The sequence below is a fragment of the Phallusia mammillata genome, chromosome 1 (genome assembly GCF_965637545.1).
Source record: "Phallusia mammillata chromosome 1, kaPhaMamm4.hap1.1, whole genome shotgun sequence".
NCBI lineage: Eukaryota > Metazoa > Chordata > Ascidiacea > Phlebobranchia > Ascidiidae > Phallusia > Phallusia mammillata.
This window is the reverse complement of record NC_137252.1, coordinates 15823445-15837982: the sequence shown is the minus strand read 5'-3', so window position 1 is coordinate 15837982 and position 14538 is coordinate 15823445. Positions and strand designations below refer to the sequence as shown.

At 33.6% G+C, this 14538-nt stretch overlaps 1 protein-coding gene across 1 annotated transcript in view; it reads left to right on the top strand.

Moving 5' to 3' along the window:
• Positions 1 to 334: 334 nt before the first annotated feature.
• LOC145209217 (E3 ubiquitin-protein ligase rnf213-alpha-like) overlaps positions 335 to 14538 on the top strand; it is a 41214-nt gene continuing 27010 nt past the window's right edge. Inside the window, exons 1-23 of the mRNA XM_080079489.1 lie at positions 335 to 468; positions 532 to 657; positions 1113 to 1257; positions 1546 to 1687; positions 1816 to 1957; positions 2781 to 2909; positions 3015 to 3165; positions 3223 to 3391; positions 3453 to 3554; positions 3610 to 3666; positions 4144 to 4236; positions 4313 to 4360; positions 5542 to 5632; positions 5707 to 5826; positions 5889 to 6003; positions 6887 to 7038; positions 7218 to 7486; positions 7554 to 7813; positions 11034 to 11237; positions 11434 to 11635; positions 11880 to 11953; positions 12018 to 12183; positions 14279 to 14383. Coding sequence (XP_079935615.1) covers positions 357 to 468; positions 532 to 657; positions 1113 to 1257; positions 1546 to 1687; positions 1816 to 1957; positions 2781 to 2909; positions 3015 to 3165; positions 3223 to 3391; positions 3453 to 3554; positions 3610 to 3666; positions 4144 to 4236; positions 4313 to 4360; positions 5542 to 5632; positions 5707 to 5826; positions 5889 to 6003; positions 6887 to 7038; positions 7218 to 7486; positions 7554 to 7813; positions 11034 to 11237; positions 11434 to 11635; positions 11880 to 11953; positions 12018 to 12183; positions 14279 to 14383 — 3174 coding nt within the window. The 5' untranslated portion in view covers positions 335 to 356. The remainder of the gene's footprint in view (positions 469 to 531; positions 658 to 1112; positions 1258 to 1545; positions 1688 to 1815; positions 1958 to 2780; positions 2910 to 3014; positions 3166 to 3222; positions 3392 to 3452; positions 3555 to 3609; positions 3667 to 4143; positions 4237 to 4312; positions 4361 to 5541; positions 5633 to 5706; positions 5827 to 5888; positions 6004 to 6886; positions 7039 to 7217; positions 7487 to 7553; positions 7814 to 11033; positions 11238 to 11433; positions 11636 to 11879; positions 11954 to 12017; positions 12184 to 14278; positions 14384 to 14538) is intronic.

Genomic DNA, 14538 nt, shown 5'->3' with positions numbered 1-14538 from the left:
AAAAATGTTGCACACCCCTGATCTATATGGACCGCGGTTTATATGTACGAAAGGGGAATTCCCTATGGCAAATGTATTGTTTTCCTATTGCACTTCGATCAGAAAAAGGCTAAAATGCTGTGTGACTGTGATGGTGGTTCCGCTTTTTTGCAGGGTTTGTTTTCTTTTTTGTTTTTTAGTTAGGTATGCTCTGCAATGAAGAAAACAACTATATTATACAGTTATTAGTATCCGTTAAGTCGAATATAATATTCAATGTAACATCATAAATACCATAGAGTGGCAAATTCATAAACACTACATAATTTTCAATGAAATCTCTTCTAACAGACACGTCAGGATTAAACCAATTTAAAATGGACAAAGATGTTGTACTAAAATGTTTGCCTCTGTTTTGTACATCATTTACAGTAAAGGAAATTGGAAAACTTTCTGAACATCTTTCCATAGGCAATTTATTGTCTGAAGGTAATTGGTTCCTAATATTTTTGTTTAATATTCACAATTTTTCGACAAATTGTATTTACTCAGATGTTGTCAAATCCATAAAAAAGAAAAGCAACAAACCTGAGAAAGTATCATGTTTAATTGAATCTGCTTTATGGCATCAAGAAATATGGTTTGGTTCATTTGTAACTACTGTTCGCATTGTATTTGGTAAGTCAAAATTGCCTAAAAGTAATTTATAAGGTTGGTTCTAAATATGAGAAGGTATTTTATTGGAGCATCGAAACACATGTTTGCATAATTGTCCCACATAGTTGCATATAAATCAAAATTTTTTGAAATTTATTAGCGATTTAAAAAAAAAATAAAGTAACACAACCACAAATTTCCAGGTTTTTGTGAAACAATTTATGCATGCCTTGTCCACAGTAGAATCACTGTTTTGATAGTGCGTAGTCTATGCTGTGGTTGTGTGTGAAATTGCCATTAGGTATTTTTTTGTTAAAGTATTTTTTTATGTTCTTTTCAACAATGTGTCCTCCTTTTGGGGGATGGAAATACGGTAGGCCTAGTTATATATCTGTAACTAATTCCATATCTTTCTCTGCCCTTTTCTAATAACTTTTAACTAGCACTGTCTTCTTTTTCACACTATAATGCCACAGGAAAAACAGGAAAGGAACAGCTTCTGACTATTCTTTATGCCATCCAAAAAAAGGATAAAAACATAATATGTCTGTTGGATTTAATCGATGATCTCATTAATGAGGAAAATGAAGTGCAAAATCTTCTTTGGATGATAACAAAAGAGTAAATATTGATTTTATGCATATGGTTGGTAACATAAAAAAGTTTGAACCTTCAATTAATTTTAACTTTTGTTTGCTTCTGTTCAAACAATTTTATTTGTATTGTTCTTAGTTCTTGTTTGTCCAAATGTGATAGCACATTTTTTTTCTTTGATTTTCTAAAATTAAAAAAATAGAAGGCAAAGTCAATTTCATGCAAATATCATGGAATTTCCTATTTTCATTGAAAAAATTATTTATGATAACAATAATTAGCAACTGCGTTTTATCACATATCTATGCATTTTAGAAAGTTGCAGAAGTCAAAATGGCTGTTACAGTTTTTTTATTTTGTTGCCATCTCTGACACTGACCAGTGCACCAGACTCGTAGAGATGTTAACAGACAAACTATCTCAATCAAGTTTGACTTCAAGTCACAGCAGCTCCATGGTAGGTTTATCAGAAAGTTAATATGACTAAAATAAGGCTCAGGTTTGTTTCTCATGTTAAAGAGTATTTTTTAGAATGGTCATTGTTAAAGATTTTAAAATGTGAGTCTAACAGATTTTGTGATTTAGTTTCAATCCTCATCTTCACACCATAAAGAAGATGTGGAATCTTGTCTTGTTCCCTTAATTCCACTGATGAATGATTGCATTAATACGAGGCAGTTTAAACTTACAGTTACCAACCTTAAGAACAAAGGACACCTCTCAGAAGGTGAGTAAATGCTGAAAAGTGCTTAATACTTTTGGACAAAAAAGTGTTTGTGAATAATAATGAGCAGAAATAACATTGACATGGACTGGGTGTCAAAAATAATGAGAACCTGACATTGCATATCATTTTACGATTATTGTAGTGCTGGGGAGTTGAAATCGTAGAGTAAGTGACATATTTTTGACATCAGAGTCTGTAATAATTGGCCTTTTCAGATTTCTTGATTTAATTAGATTATTGGTATTGGAAATAAAAAAAGTAATGAAGTGAACAGTGAATCTTATTTTAGTTGTTTCAGATTTATAACCTATTTAAATAGTTTTGCCCATTAGTTTGCCAAAAAATGCATTAAATCAAGTGAGTTTAAATATAAATATTTTTCATTATTATGATCAAGCAGCAGTCAGAGTAAAAGAATAACTACCTACCGACTCCCCAGCCCTAAATCGTAATATATATATGCAATTTCAAAGCACATTACCCAATTACAAAAGTATTATGGTAGTAAAGTTGTTTTTAGTCCCTGTTACTGATTGAGACACATATTTTGTTAAACACTTTTAAGAGTGGTTTAAAAATAAAATTAGTCATGTATCTTACTCTAGTAGCATATTAAAATATATTTCAGGCTGTTTTCTTAGTTATGCTGTTTATGAGAAATAGTCTTTTGGATTGGTCGGAATAAAAACTGATGTTGGGTTTTGTAAATGGTCAACACTTTTATTTTGCATATTTTGATATGGTAAACCCCTACTCAAATTTTTGTAAAAAGAAATGTTTATGAGGTGTTTTTATGCTTTTAAAAATTTCTTTTGCAAATAAGGTCAAGCGAAAAACTTAAAAACCAAAAGTGAGAAGCGTTTGGATAACATTGAAAAGATGGTTAATTCTTTAATGATCAATGCGAAAGATCAATGGAAAAAAGATCTCATTAAAATTCTGCAGCAAACCTGTAAGTGTTTAAGAGGTTAAAATATCAGTTTGGACCACAAATGGATCCATTTCTACTCAATACAACAAACCAAAATCTAAACGTTTATATGGGTTTAATCTGCAGGTTCGGAGAAGTTAGCTTGTGTTGTTCATTCATACATGTTTGAAGAATTGGGAGAAAAAGACATGTGCTTTTTAGTGAAAAACTGGCTGGACTATAAAACACATGTGGACGTTTTCAAAAGTGCCATTAAAGCAACTGTATACAAAACTTTGTAAGATTTTTTTATTAAATGTGTACTTCTGTGAATTGACTTGCTCATGTTGTTAAGGGATTCAACATTTCCTGATTGTGTTTTGGAAGGCATTACCATTTTATCTACATCAGTTGCTGATGCCACAAAATTTAAGTCTCATTTTAAGCTCATTTCTACAGAAAAATCGTATGGAATTCCTTCAAGTGACAAAAACACAGAAAGTTTGAAACCACTTGACAAAACTGTACGTTTTGGGTTAGGATTGTAAGTACTTTCAGCCTGCAACATGTTTTGTAACCTAACAGAGTTTGTCAGCACCTCTTCCTATATCTGATTCTGACGACGATCAACCTTCAATAACATTTTCTGTCTCCAGCTTTGGAGAGGAGGTCGGTGAACAAATTGAGGTAAGTTCATGTTTATAAAATACAGTTTATGATCTTAAAACTTTTATATTTATAGGCAAACCAGGAAAAGCTTCATGTTTCAACAACAACAAAAACACCTGCAATTAAAAAGGTTTGTGGGATTAGGTTTATTTATTTTATTTTTTTATCAGTGATTTTGACAAATAACTAAATTAGTGACTTCGAATTTATATGAAACCGAAACCTTTTGCCCACACAAAAATAACATTTATAGTGTTTGGGCCAAATTTGTAATTGCCATTGATAAAAGCCATAAACAATCTTTTTGCTCAATTGCCAGTTTTTACAATTTATATTTGTATATTATTTACTGAAAGCGATGTTTGTGTGTAGGATACAAATTTTACACCACATCCTTTTTTAAGCTTAATTAGTTGTGTGATGTCAGAAATGATCCTGTTGGCCAAATTTATGTAGTAATTGCTGCCAAATATCACTTTTGGGGTCCCTACTTAAATAGTGGTTGCAAACCTTTCTAAAAACTTCTTAATAATAAGAACAGTGATTGTGGAGACCTTTAAAAATCTATGTCTTGCATTCTTATTCTTTATGCAATATTTTTATGTAGGAAATAGTGGAAATCCTTAAACCAGAGTTGTCTCAAACTGATGCACCACCTCTACCAAGAGGGAAGAGTAGCCGAAAGCGATCAAGTGTTCAGGTAAATAAGTTAAATTAGACCAGGATTTCTGATGTGTAGCTGCCAACCTATAAATTGTGAGTTGTTTTTATTTTAGGAAGACATGGATGTAAGCGAAAAGCTTGACAGTCAACATGACAATGAGGTAACTGATTTGACCAAAACTGTAAATCCTTGAGACTAGTTGGTGCAACCTTCTTCTTTGCCAATTGAATTTATCAAATGTAGACTAATTTTTATGGGTCCCCTTCCCTAAAGGGGACACATTGTAATTTTTCTTGATTTCTTTTCTTCTACCCTGCAGTTTGTCCACCCTCTTTTGCTATGAAATGTTTAAGAGATTTGAAATAACTTTTTACAGATGGTAGATATAGTTGCGTAGATGTGCGATCTGCTTCATTTTTCTTAATAACCCCAGTATTTACCCCACTAGCCCCCAAAGTGTAAAACATTTTTGTATATTGTTGGGCACTACAAACAAAAAGTTGCTGTGTAACAGTGCTATAAATGCAACCAAACATATGTTACTTATGTTTGTGCATTGCTTGGTGGATGTTTTGCAGATGGCAGTTAAGGGTTGATAAAAAGCCTTTTCTGTTCAAAACACCTCTAGTAGTCAACATTTTAAACATTAGCCAAATCGGATAAAGTCTTAGTTTCTATCATTGGGGTTTAATTATTTATTTGTTTGGTTACCCCACTAGCCTCCAAACAAAACGTTAAACTTTTTAAACAATGTCCAAAGTGGAAGACATTTGGACAGTTTGTAGGAAATGTATTAACAGTTCAAAATAGGTAATAGTGTATATGCAGTAGCAAAATGTGATAAGCCACTCTTCTGTTTTTTTACCATTTGTTTCTAGTCATATGTGCTCATAAACATCAGAAGTGCAAATTCCAAGGTCAAATGGCTTTAAACAAAACATGATCTGAAGAGAAGTGTCCACAAAAATAAACACATTTGAAAGCATATCTGAGTTTGTATTATCCATTTGAAAGCATGTCTGAAATGTTATACCTTTGTTTAGTTGACTGTTTTATCCTTGAAAATCCCTGGTGGGCAGAAAGTTTAATATACGTGCAACAAATTCTCTTTCAAAATGACTTTACGATTGCAGTCTATTTACATGCTGTTTTTTTAATTTTTTTCAAATATACCAAATAAGTCTGGTAAAGGTAAAAGAAAGTGTCGGCTTGGAATCTATGACCTTGTTGGTACAAGGTGTTGCGATGTTTGTCCCCTTTTGACAACTGTTAATAAAATAGACTTTTAGTAAACTAAAAATTAACTTACAGGAACCTAACTTGAAACGGCATTGCTTTCAGACTGTTGTTAAAAACGAACCTATGGAAGTCGATCTAAGTTCACAAATGCAGCATCCTGGTGCTTCTTATGCGGATGTGGTCAGGAATTCAGGTGGTACAATTTGTATTTAAGTGTAATGACGTATGGACAATGTTAGATATTCAACTGTTATCTGTTTTGTACAGAATTGACATCTTCAGGTCAAGGAGGTTTTCAGCCGGAAGATGAATCTGCCTTGCTCCAAAAAAGCCCCAAAATCAGTGGATTTGATCACTATTTTAACACAGTAAATCTTATAGAAAAAAGTAACACAAGAGTTTTTTTACGTTTTTGTCATTTTTTCTCCTGTTTTTATTGCATGTTGCAGGCAAGTATGCATTGGAGTTTCAAGCAGTTGTGGTTGATGGATTGGAAGAACAAGATGAGCTCTATGTTTATCTGATTCAGGAAGAAAGCTTCATGCCAATGTATTTTAACCAATCGTAAGTAACAATGCATGTAAGTAATTAAAGACAGGCCACATTCCGCATGTCTTCAAAAACTTATGGGCTGTAATGGTAACCTTTTAGTCGGCAAACACTTTTTAGTCGGCAAATAAAAATATACCTCAAAGCCAAATAACTCTGACACAGAAAGTTGTTTTGCTTTTCCAGTCTACAATTTTGTACTTTTATTTAAACCTTGTTGAACAAACCTTGCATGAAAGCATTTAATACTACCAAATTCATATGTTAAACACCAACTTTAGCTGCACCTAACATTATAGGATGAAAAAATGATGGTATGTAAAGCGAGGGAGTCGAACTGCTTGACATATAGGTTCATGTTCTGATCGGGTTCACTTTGTTTTGTGTTTAGGGGTTCGGTTCAAGTTTCAAAACAAGTATATTTTCTGGTTCGGATTTTGTTTCGGTTCGGGCAAATTACCTGGTTCGAACCCCTTTGCTGTTTTCAAATCATTGACTTTATTAGCGTCCAACACAATTTTGACCTTGCACTGTGTGACATCTTCAAATTTGTTGCTTTTGAAATGTCGTATAGCTGTTATCTCGAATAATTCTTTAGTGCGCTGTTTACAAAAAAATCACAAAATATTATGCAGTTTTACTAGTTCGGTTCCGGTTCAGGTCCAATGACAAACAAAATATATGGTTCAACTCCGGTCCAGGTTTTTAGGAAATCATAATTAGCGGTTCGGGTTCGGGTTCAGTTCAGATTTTATGAAATAAACCACTCAAACCGGTTCGGGGGTTCGGGTTTAGTTCTGGTTGACTCCCTGTATAAAGCTACACATAGACAGTATTAAAAATATGTATACCTTTTGTACTTTTTGATTCTTATAATGTTGATTTATTTTTACTTCAGGAAAAATGTTTACTCACTAGTTGTGGAAGTTGACAAAACATACCACCCTTACAAATATGTGGTGTTCCGAGACAAGGGGAAAATATGGGAGTTTCTGCCTGTAAATTATGAAATTGGTCAGATACGTAACAGAAACATAGTTTTTGAAAAGGGTGAGCACTGTCTGACACTTGTTCTAATGTTATCACTGTGTTTTACTGTAGTTATAAATTCATGTATTACATTTTCAAGCTTTTTAGTTATTTGTTAGGTTTGAATTTATGCCCTATCAATATGCATTTAATTTTTTGCTAATGTTGTGCACCAAATTAAGTTGGCTTACTATATCCAGATGGATTGCAACAAAGGCATATGATTTCTTTTGATGTCATCATGTTGAAAATGACTGTGGATAAAAACCATTACCAAAATATATATTGTGCCAATGCTCCACACTTGTGGCCCACCTTCAATGCCATCACTGTACAAGATGGACATAATGGTTTACCATTGCATGTGTTTGTTAAAATGTTTAGTGATTGGTTTGCCTCTATTCAGCATGGGGTGACTATTTTAGAAGATTTTACACTACGGTGTACAGTGGTGAATGGCCAATTTCAGGTAGTTGTACTGCACAGTATATATTATACAATACTTCATGTATTTTTCAAAAAAGGCTTCTACGCAGGTGGACACATTGACTAACTTTCTGGCAAATCAAATCAACATGCTAGCTGAGAAAGAGGAAACATTTTGCGAAGCTAAAAGGGTTTTGGGCACTTTAGGCCTCATAATAGCCATGAAACTGAATGGTGTTTCTAGTACAAAACTGCAACTAAAACAGAATATTTGTCATGGATTAACTTTACACGATGTTGATGATAAGCAAAGAACAGAGATTTTTTTTCAGCTGACCAACTGTTATGAAGTTATTGAAAAGGGCAACAGGTATAACTATTTTACTTTGATCTAAATTAAAAAATGATAATAAGGTTCTTGTTTATTCTTGTTTCTTTGTATTTATAACAAGAAAAATGTTGGTAAAGTAAATACAACTTCATTGTACTTTTTAATTTTAGTATATCTGGTTCATTAGAATACAAAGCATTTTTTTATAAACTGGGCAAGCTTTTTGAAGTTAGCATTCGATCTTGGCTAGTGGTAAATGTTCTTAAAATTAATAACGGTTCGGTGCCTGACTCTTAATCAAATTATCTGTTTCTTCCGGGACAGTTTTTATCTGTTTTGTGAAGTATTTGATGAGAACTGCATTGTCAGATTAATAAACCTTGCAAGTGCTCGACGGCATGGTTTTCCCTCTCATTAACACTGTATGTTTAACCTAAAGCCTCTTATGTTGTTGTTATAGCCCTGTTGACTCTCCATGTTGTTATGGGTTATATTTCAATTTTCTTCTGATGGAAACACTGATTATATTTTCTTCTGCTTAAAAATTAAACTAATATGTTCAGCTTAATTATGGGTCCCCTTCCATGAAGGGAATACATATTGTTTTTGTCCGTATTTTTCTTCTTTTTCCTGTCTAATGCTGGTTTGTTATACGTGTTTGGTCAAGAAAGAAGGCTTTAAATGTATCCAAATTTGGACAGATATTAGTTATTTATCCATATTTGATCCTCTTAAAGTTTGCCCCCAATTGACCCAAGGATTCACTCACAGGCCCCCAAAGCGTAAAATTTTAAGGGCTGTTCTGATATTCTAAATAATTTTCTAATTTTTTATTGGATGTACTCATTTTGCACCCATTTAACCCCAAAATAATCGGTTTTAGTTTTTCCAGTTTCTTAGGCCAGAAATGCAAGCTCGTCATATGTACTAAAATGTAAAATTTTAAGAAAAAAAAGGTTGCAGTGGGTTACTCATTTAGTGTTCAAAATTTTGGCTCAAGTGCCAAATGGTTACCATTACAGCCCATAATATGTATTCACTGGAAAACCCAAGGGAGCAATTTACTGGTTTACGAAGGCAGCTACATGGTTTTATTATGGGTCCCCTTCCCTGAAGGGGACACATATTGATTTTACTTGAATTGTTTGTTTTTTTCTGTTTTTTTTCTTCCCAAAGTTTGTCCGACTCGTTTTTCCATCAAATGTTTGATGGATTTGGCTGAAATCTACACAGATGGTAGATATAGTTATGTAGATGTGCATCCCACTTTGTTTTTGTTGATAACCCCAGTATTTACCCCGCTAGCCCCCTAAAATGGGTGTTTTTACCCAAAGTTTGTCTGACTCGTTTTTCCATCAAATGTTTGATGGATTTGGCTGAAATTTACACAGATGGTAGATATATTCATGTAGATGTGCATCCCACTTTGTTTTTGTTGATAACCCCAGTATTTACCCCACTAGCCCCCTAAAATGGGTGAGTTTTTAAACAGTGTCAGAATTGGCTGAAATTTGGATTTCTTGTATAGTATGCCATTTATAGGTGTTGATTGTTGTGTTCAACCCTGTAGTCCTAACATTTACCCCACAAGCCCCTAAAGCAGTGGTTCTTAACCTTTTTGGTGTGGTTTCCCACTAAAGTCAACCACCAACTTCGAATTTCCCACTCTGTTATTTTTATACTGATGTTTTGTGCCCTACGTTAACGTAAAAAAAATTTCTTTTAATGAAATAATTTCGTGAAACGATTTGGTCTGGAACTCCAAAGGTATACTACAATCTTATTTAGTTTAAATAGTGCTTCTGTGAGAGATTAAAGTTTTTGGAATATTGAAGAGTCTCCTCTACTTGCAATAGGCATTTATTGCATCACAATGAACAAAGGAAAGGCTTTTATTCGCGCACAATAGCAAAGTCATTGATACTTTAGTCTTGTCTGTGATGTAACAAACGGCCTTTGGATTTATATGTGTCTTGTAAGCCTTGCTGAAATTAATCTTACATGTTTTTGCTGAAAAATATTATTAAAGTAACTTTCAACGATTAATTCAAAGCCGGGTTCGACCCGCGGGCCCGAGTTTGGTTACCTGACTTAGATAATTTCCCACCGAAAACATTAAATTTCCCATTGGTGGGAAATTTCCCAGCGGTTAAGAACCAGTGGAGTACACATGGAACAACAAACCCAACTTCAAATTACCCACTTGAAATCCTCAAATTCCCCACTAGTGGGTAATTACCCACCGGTTAAGAACCACTGCCCTAAAGTGTAAAACGTATTTGTATGTTACTGGGCACCACAAACGAAAGATTTCTTTGGAGCAATAGTGTTACAAGGGCAACCAGTTGTATGTTGCTCGTTGGTGGGTTGCTTGGTGGTCGTTTTTGCGCCATGGCAGTTAGGGGCTTGTTAACAGCCCTATGACGTCAGAAACATTAAGGGTTGTTGCTCAAAACACATCTAGTGGTCAAAATTTTAAACATTGGCGGATTGGTTGAAATTTTGCAGTACTATTGATTGAGTCATTGCGGTTTTTATATATTTTTTAGTTTGTGTGTCGAACCCAATTAGTTGCCCTACTAGCCCCCTAAAATGGGTCAGTTTTTTGAAACGTTAAATAGGACATACTTCAAACAATATCTGGGGTGAATCTAATTTTATAGTTTGTATTCTACATAGTATTATTATTTAAGCCCAGTGCCGATCACTGTGTTTTACCTCACAACACCTGACTTTCTCATGGTTATCTCTTGAATTGCATTATTTTCAACTTTGCATGTGTGGGGACCCATGAGTTTTTGCCTGCAGAAACGACTAAAGTTATAAAAGACAATGGCTAATATGGGACCCAATACAAAATAAGCATAGGAAATATATTTATGTTTTAAAATAGGTTATAGTGTAAATGCAAGGGCAATATGTGCTAAGCCACCCTTCTAGTTATGTATGTTTTTTTATCAAGTTATCAGATTACATTTTATCACAAACAAATTGTAGTTTGAGTAGGTTTCAATCTTTTCTACTTTGTAATCACCATCAAGGTGTTCCCATTTCCCAGCGACTTGGTGCATATGTGCTGCCTCCATCAACATTCCTTATGTTTTGGTCCTAAATCGAAATTTTTCATTCCTGACAGAAGAGCTGAGCTCTAAATTTTTTATCGTTTCAGAGAAACCCTATTACACAAGTAGGATAGGTGGAAAATGACCTGGTTTTAAATATACTGTTTTGAAATTTACATGAATAATTCTTTTTTTAGGGAATTTAAACCCAAAGTAAAGGAAGTACTTGAAGAGATTTTTGTTGATTTGTCTGGTGAACCAGAGTGTTTGCTATTTTTGCCAATCTACACAGTTGTTATGAATGCTGCATCTAATGAGAAACAAACAAGTGGATTAAAGATTCCTTTGACCCTAAAACTAGCAGATCTAAAAAGTAAACTAAGGCAAGAAATGAACCAAAGGTGTGCCCTGTTTTGTATATTTTGATTTTTACCAAAAAAGTTATTCTGGTATTCTTTGTCTATTTACATGTTAATGCAATAACAGGTTAAATATAGTTGATTTTTCTTGCAATGTATATTTTGAATGAAATATTTGTGGTTTGTGCCTTCATTTAGGTTGTTTAAAGTAGTTTTAATGCTTAGCAACACTTTGAAGGTCTCTCAAAGAAATTGCAGAAAAAATTGCACTTGCTGCTACTGAATTTCCAAGAATAAGGGAAGTTTATCAAGATGTACTGAGCCCCAAAACTGTATGTGAGCTTATTCACATTGACAAGGCCAATAAGCAGTTATTTGACATCCGAGGGATTTTTCAAAAACTTGTTTTCTATTGGAAAAAAATGCTTCTCAAGAGACAGGTTCTTTTTTCTTGTTTTATGATAAGATATGGTGAAACTATTTTCTTTATTGTATGTGTTGTTTCAACGTCAATTTGATTTTATAAAATTAGCAGTTTTGTTAAATTTGATTTATTAACTCTTTGAATTTTTTTACTGTTCGATTTACATCATATGTTTGCATTTACTAAATCATTTTAACTTTATGTCAGGGCATACATATAATATTGATTAAAAAACGTTTTAATCCAGTCATATGTTTTAGTACTTAGAAGAAGGAATTACTTCAGTCCACTGCAATCTAATCTTAGAAAATCTCGAGGCATTAGCTGAAACAAGGTAGTTAATGCAAGTAAATGTGTCTGTGTTTTTACAAATAAAATTACTGTCAATGTGATTTCAGTTCCTCAAATGAAAAACCGTTGAAGATTCTTACAGAACTGTTAACACCAGTCAAAAAACTTCTAGACCTTGTGCAAAAATCGGATTTACGTTTTGTTTCTCCTATATGCATTGGCAGGGCCTTTGACATGATTTCGAGGCTACTTGACTATGCACAAAATGTTAAGGTGACAAAACAAATGCTGCTATTTGTTCAGAACCTGACTTAAACCAGTGGTTCTCAAACGCGGCTCTCAGGGCCACATGCGGCTTCCAACTACTTATTTTGCAGCTCCCACCAAACCTCACCACCAAAGTTTGCTATTTTAGCTTTCAAGGTAACAATCTTTAGTGATTTTCTCAAGGTTTCGTTTTTTGCGGCTTCCTGCACACTTACAAAACCACCATTTGGACCCGACAAAAAAAGTTTGAGAACCACTGACTTAAACCTTTATACACTTCTGCATTATTTTAAGAAATAACTAGAGTACAAACATAATCTTAACTAAATTTGTTGTGTTTTCAATCACGTTTGCGCCTTGCTTCTTTACAGAGTCCAAATAAGCACAGTTTACTGGTTGTAACTTAGGTTGTATTCATTCGAAATCAGTAAAATAGAATAGTAATGTAGTAAGTGAACAGCCTTTTATGATTAACGAAGTAATTGCAAACGCACCAATTACATTCCTGCAGTAGGCACAAATCAAGTGCGTACACACACACAACGCATAGCAATTAAAATAACACAAGAATGCCTCGAGCCGCGTGCTCGGGAATAGCGCGGTTGCGTTCCACAACAAAATTTATGGATATATGTGCAATCAATCCAGGTAATTTGAAGTAGCTTTGATTGTAACTGCCTCAGTTCCAACTTTAAACTAATGTTTAGTTCATGATTTTAAAGATGTTTTGTTTATGTTTGCACAGCAATGTTTTTGGTGCCATACAGCAAGTATTTCCAAGTAAACTTAATACAAATGAATTTGGTGAATTGTATAACTATCAGACATGGGGCAATTCGTCATTCGTATTCGAATACAGGTTTTGCTGATGTCATGCTGTATTCGAATGATTTTGGTTTTCGTTCAACAGTGCATGAATACAATTCGAATTGTTGATGTTAACTTTTGAATAAACAATTCACGAATACAAAAGCTTGAGTAAATTCATTCGAATACAATTTGAATTGTTGTAGGTCCTTGCCAACCTAAGAATTTGCAAAATCAAATACACCATATTTTTTTACGAATACAATTCGAATTGTTGCCAGCCTTTGATTTGGCAGTGAATGTGACCTGATTTGGCAAGTTTTTGTTTATGTTACGAAACAATGACACATAGAACTTTGATTGTGTTGTTACATAAATGCAATTGTGTTACAAAGTTTGCAACATTAGGTTGTTCGCAGCAGATAACAGGTGAAGCATGTTTTGGAAGCAAACATATGTAAATTCGGGGAAATATATATGATGGAGATTTAAATCAGTCAAGCTAATGTGGCAAAACAAAGCTTGTTGGGTTAAAATTTTTCAAATTAATTTGCAATTCATAAGCCCAAACGTTACTTTTTGTTTGAATACTGTTTTAGTTTCGGGGCGGTTTTATTACGCATAAACTACAAATACCCAAATCGGTGCATTCGAACTGTTTGCTTCCGAACAATTCGTGAATACAAATAACTGAAACTATTATTTCGAATAGCTACATTTCAAAAAGCATGTAAGTATTCAAGAATACGAATACATGCTTGGGTTTATTCGAATAGTATATATTCGAATTACCTGTTGTTGTTTTTTGGTCAACTATTTATTGAATACAAATACTTGACACGTTTTATTCGAATACAATTTGAATTGCTGGCACTAAAACATTCCAAAACAATTTGTGAATGCAAATACTTGACTCGTTTTATTCGACTACTATTCACATGGCTGTCACTCAAAGATTACCAAAGTATTCATGGATTCGAATACAGTCATAGAGGTATTCGTAAAGTGTTCGAATACATGATGCGTGTATTCGACGCCATGTCTGATAACTATTAAGTTTTTTTTATGCAATTATTCGAAATGTGCGATTAAGATTTTTACATAAAAAGCTACAGTTGGGAATTACATCTTTTTGTAATTTACGTCTTTTTGTTTTCGAATTACATCTTTTGTAATTAAACTGTAATTTGAATTACACCTTTTTGTAATTAAACAGGTTGTGTACATCAGTATGTGGTTAATTAGATCTTCTGTATTGATTACTTTTTTTGCAACCAATGAAAATATTTTATAGGTTCCAGAAAATTTGACAAATGATGTCAAAAAGGAAATCTTGGGTGCCCTTACTGATCAAATCACCAAACACCAACACATACCCCCTACTTCCAAGACCATTGAGGTAATATTACATACATTGAAAAGGGCACAATAATTTAGACCAGTGATTGTGGTGTGTTTGTATTGTATTGCAAGTGTTAAAATAAATAAAAGCTACTGTATAAATTGAATACACTAAAACCAATAGACTGTAAAATCCTTGGTTAAACAGAATCA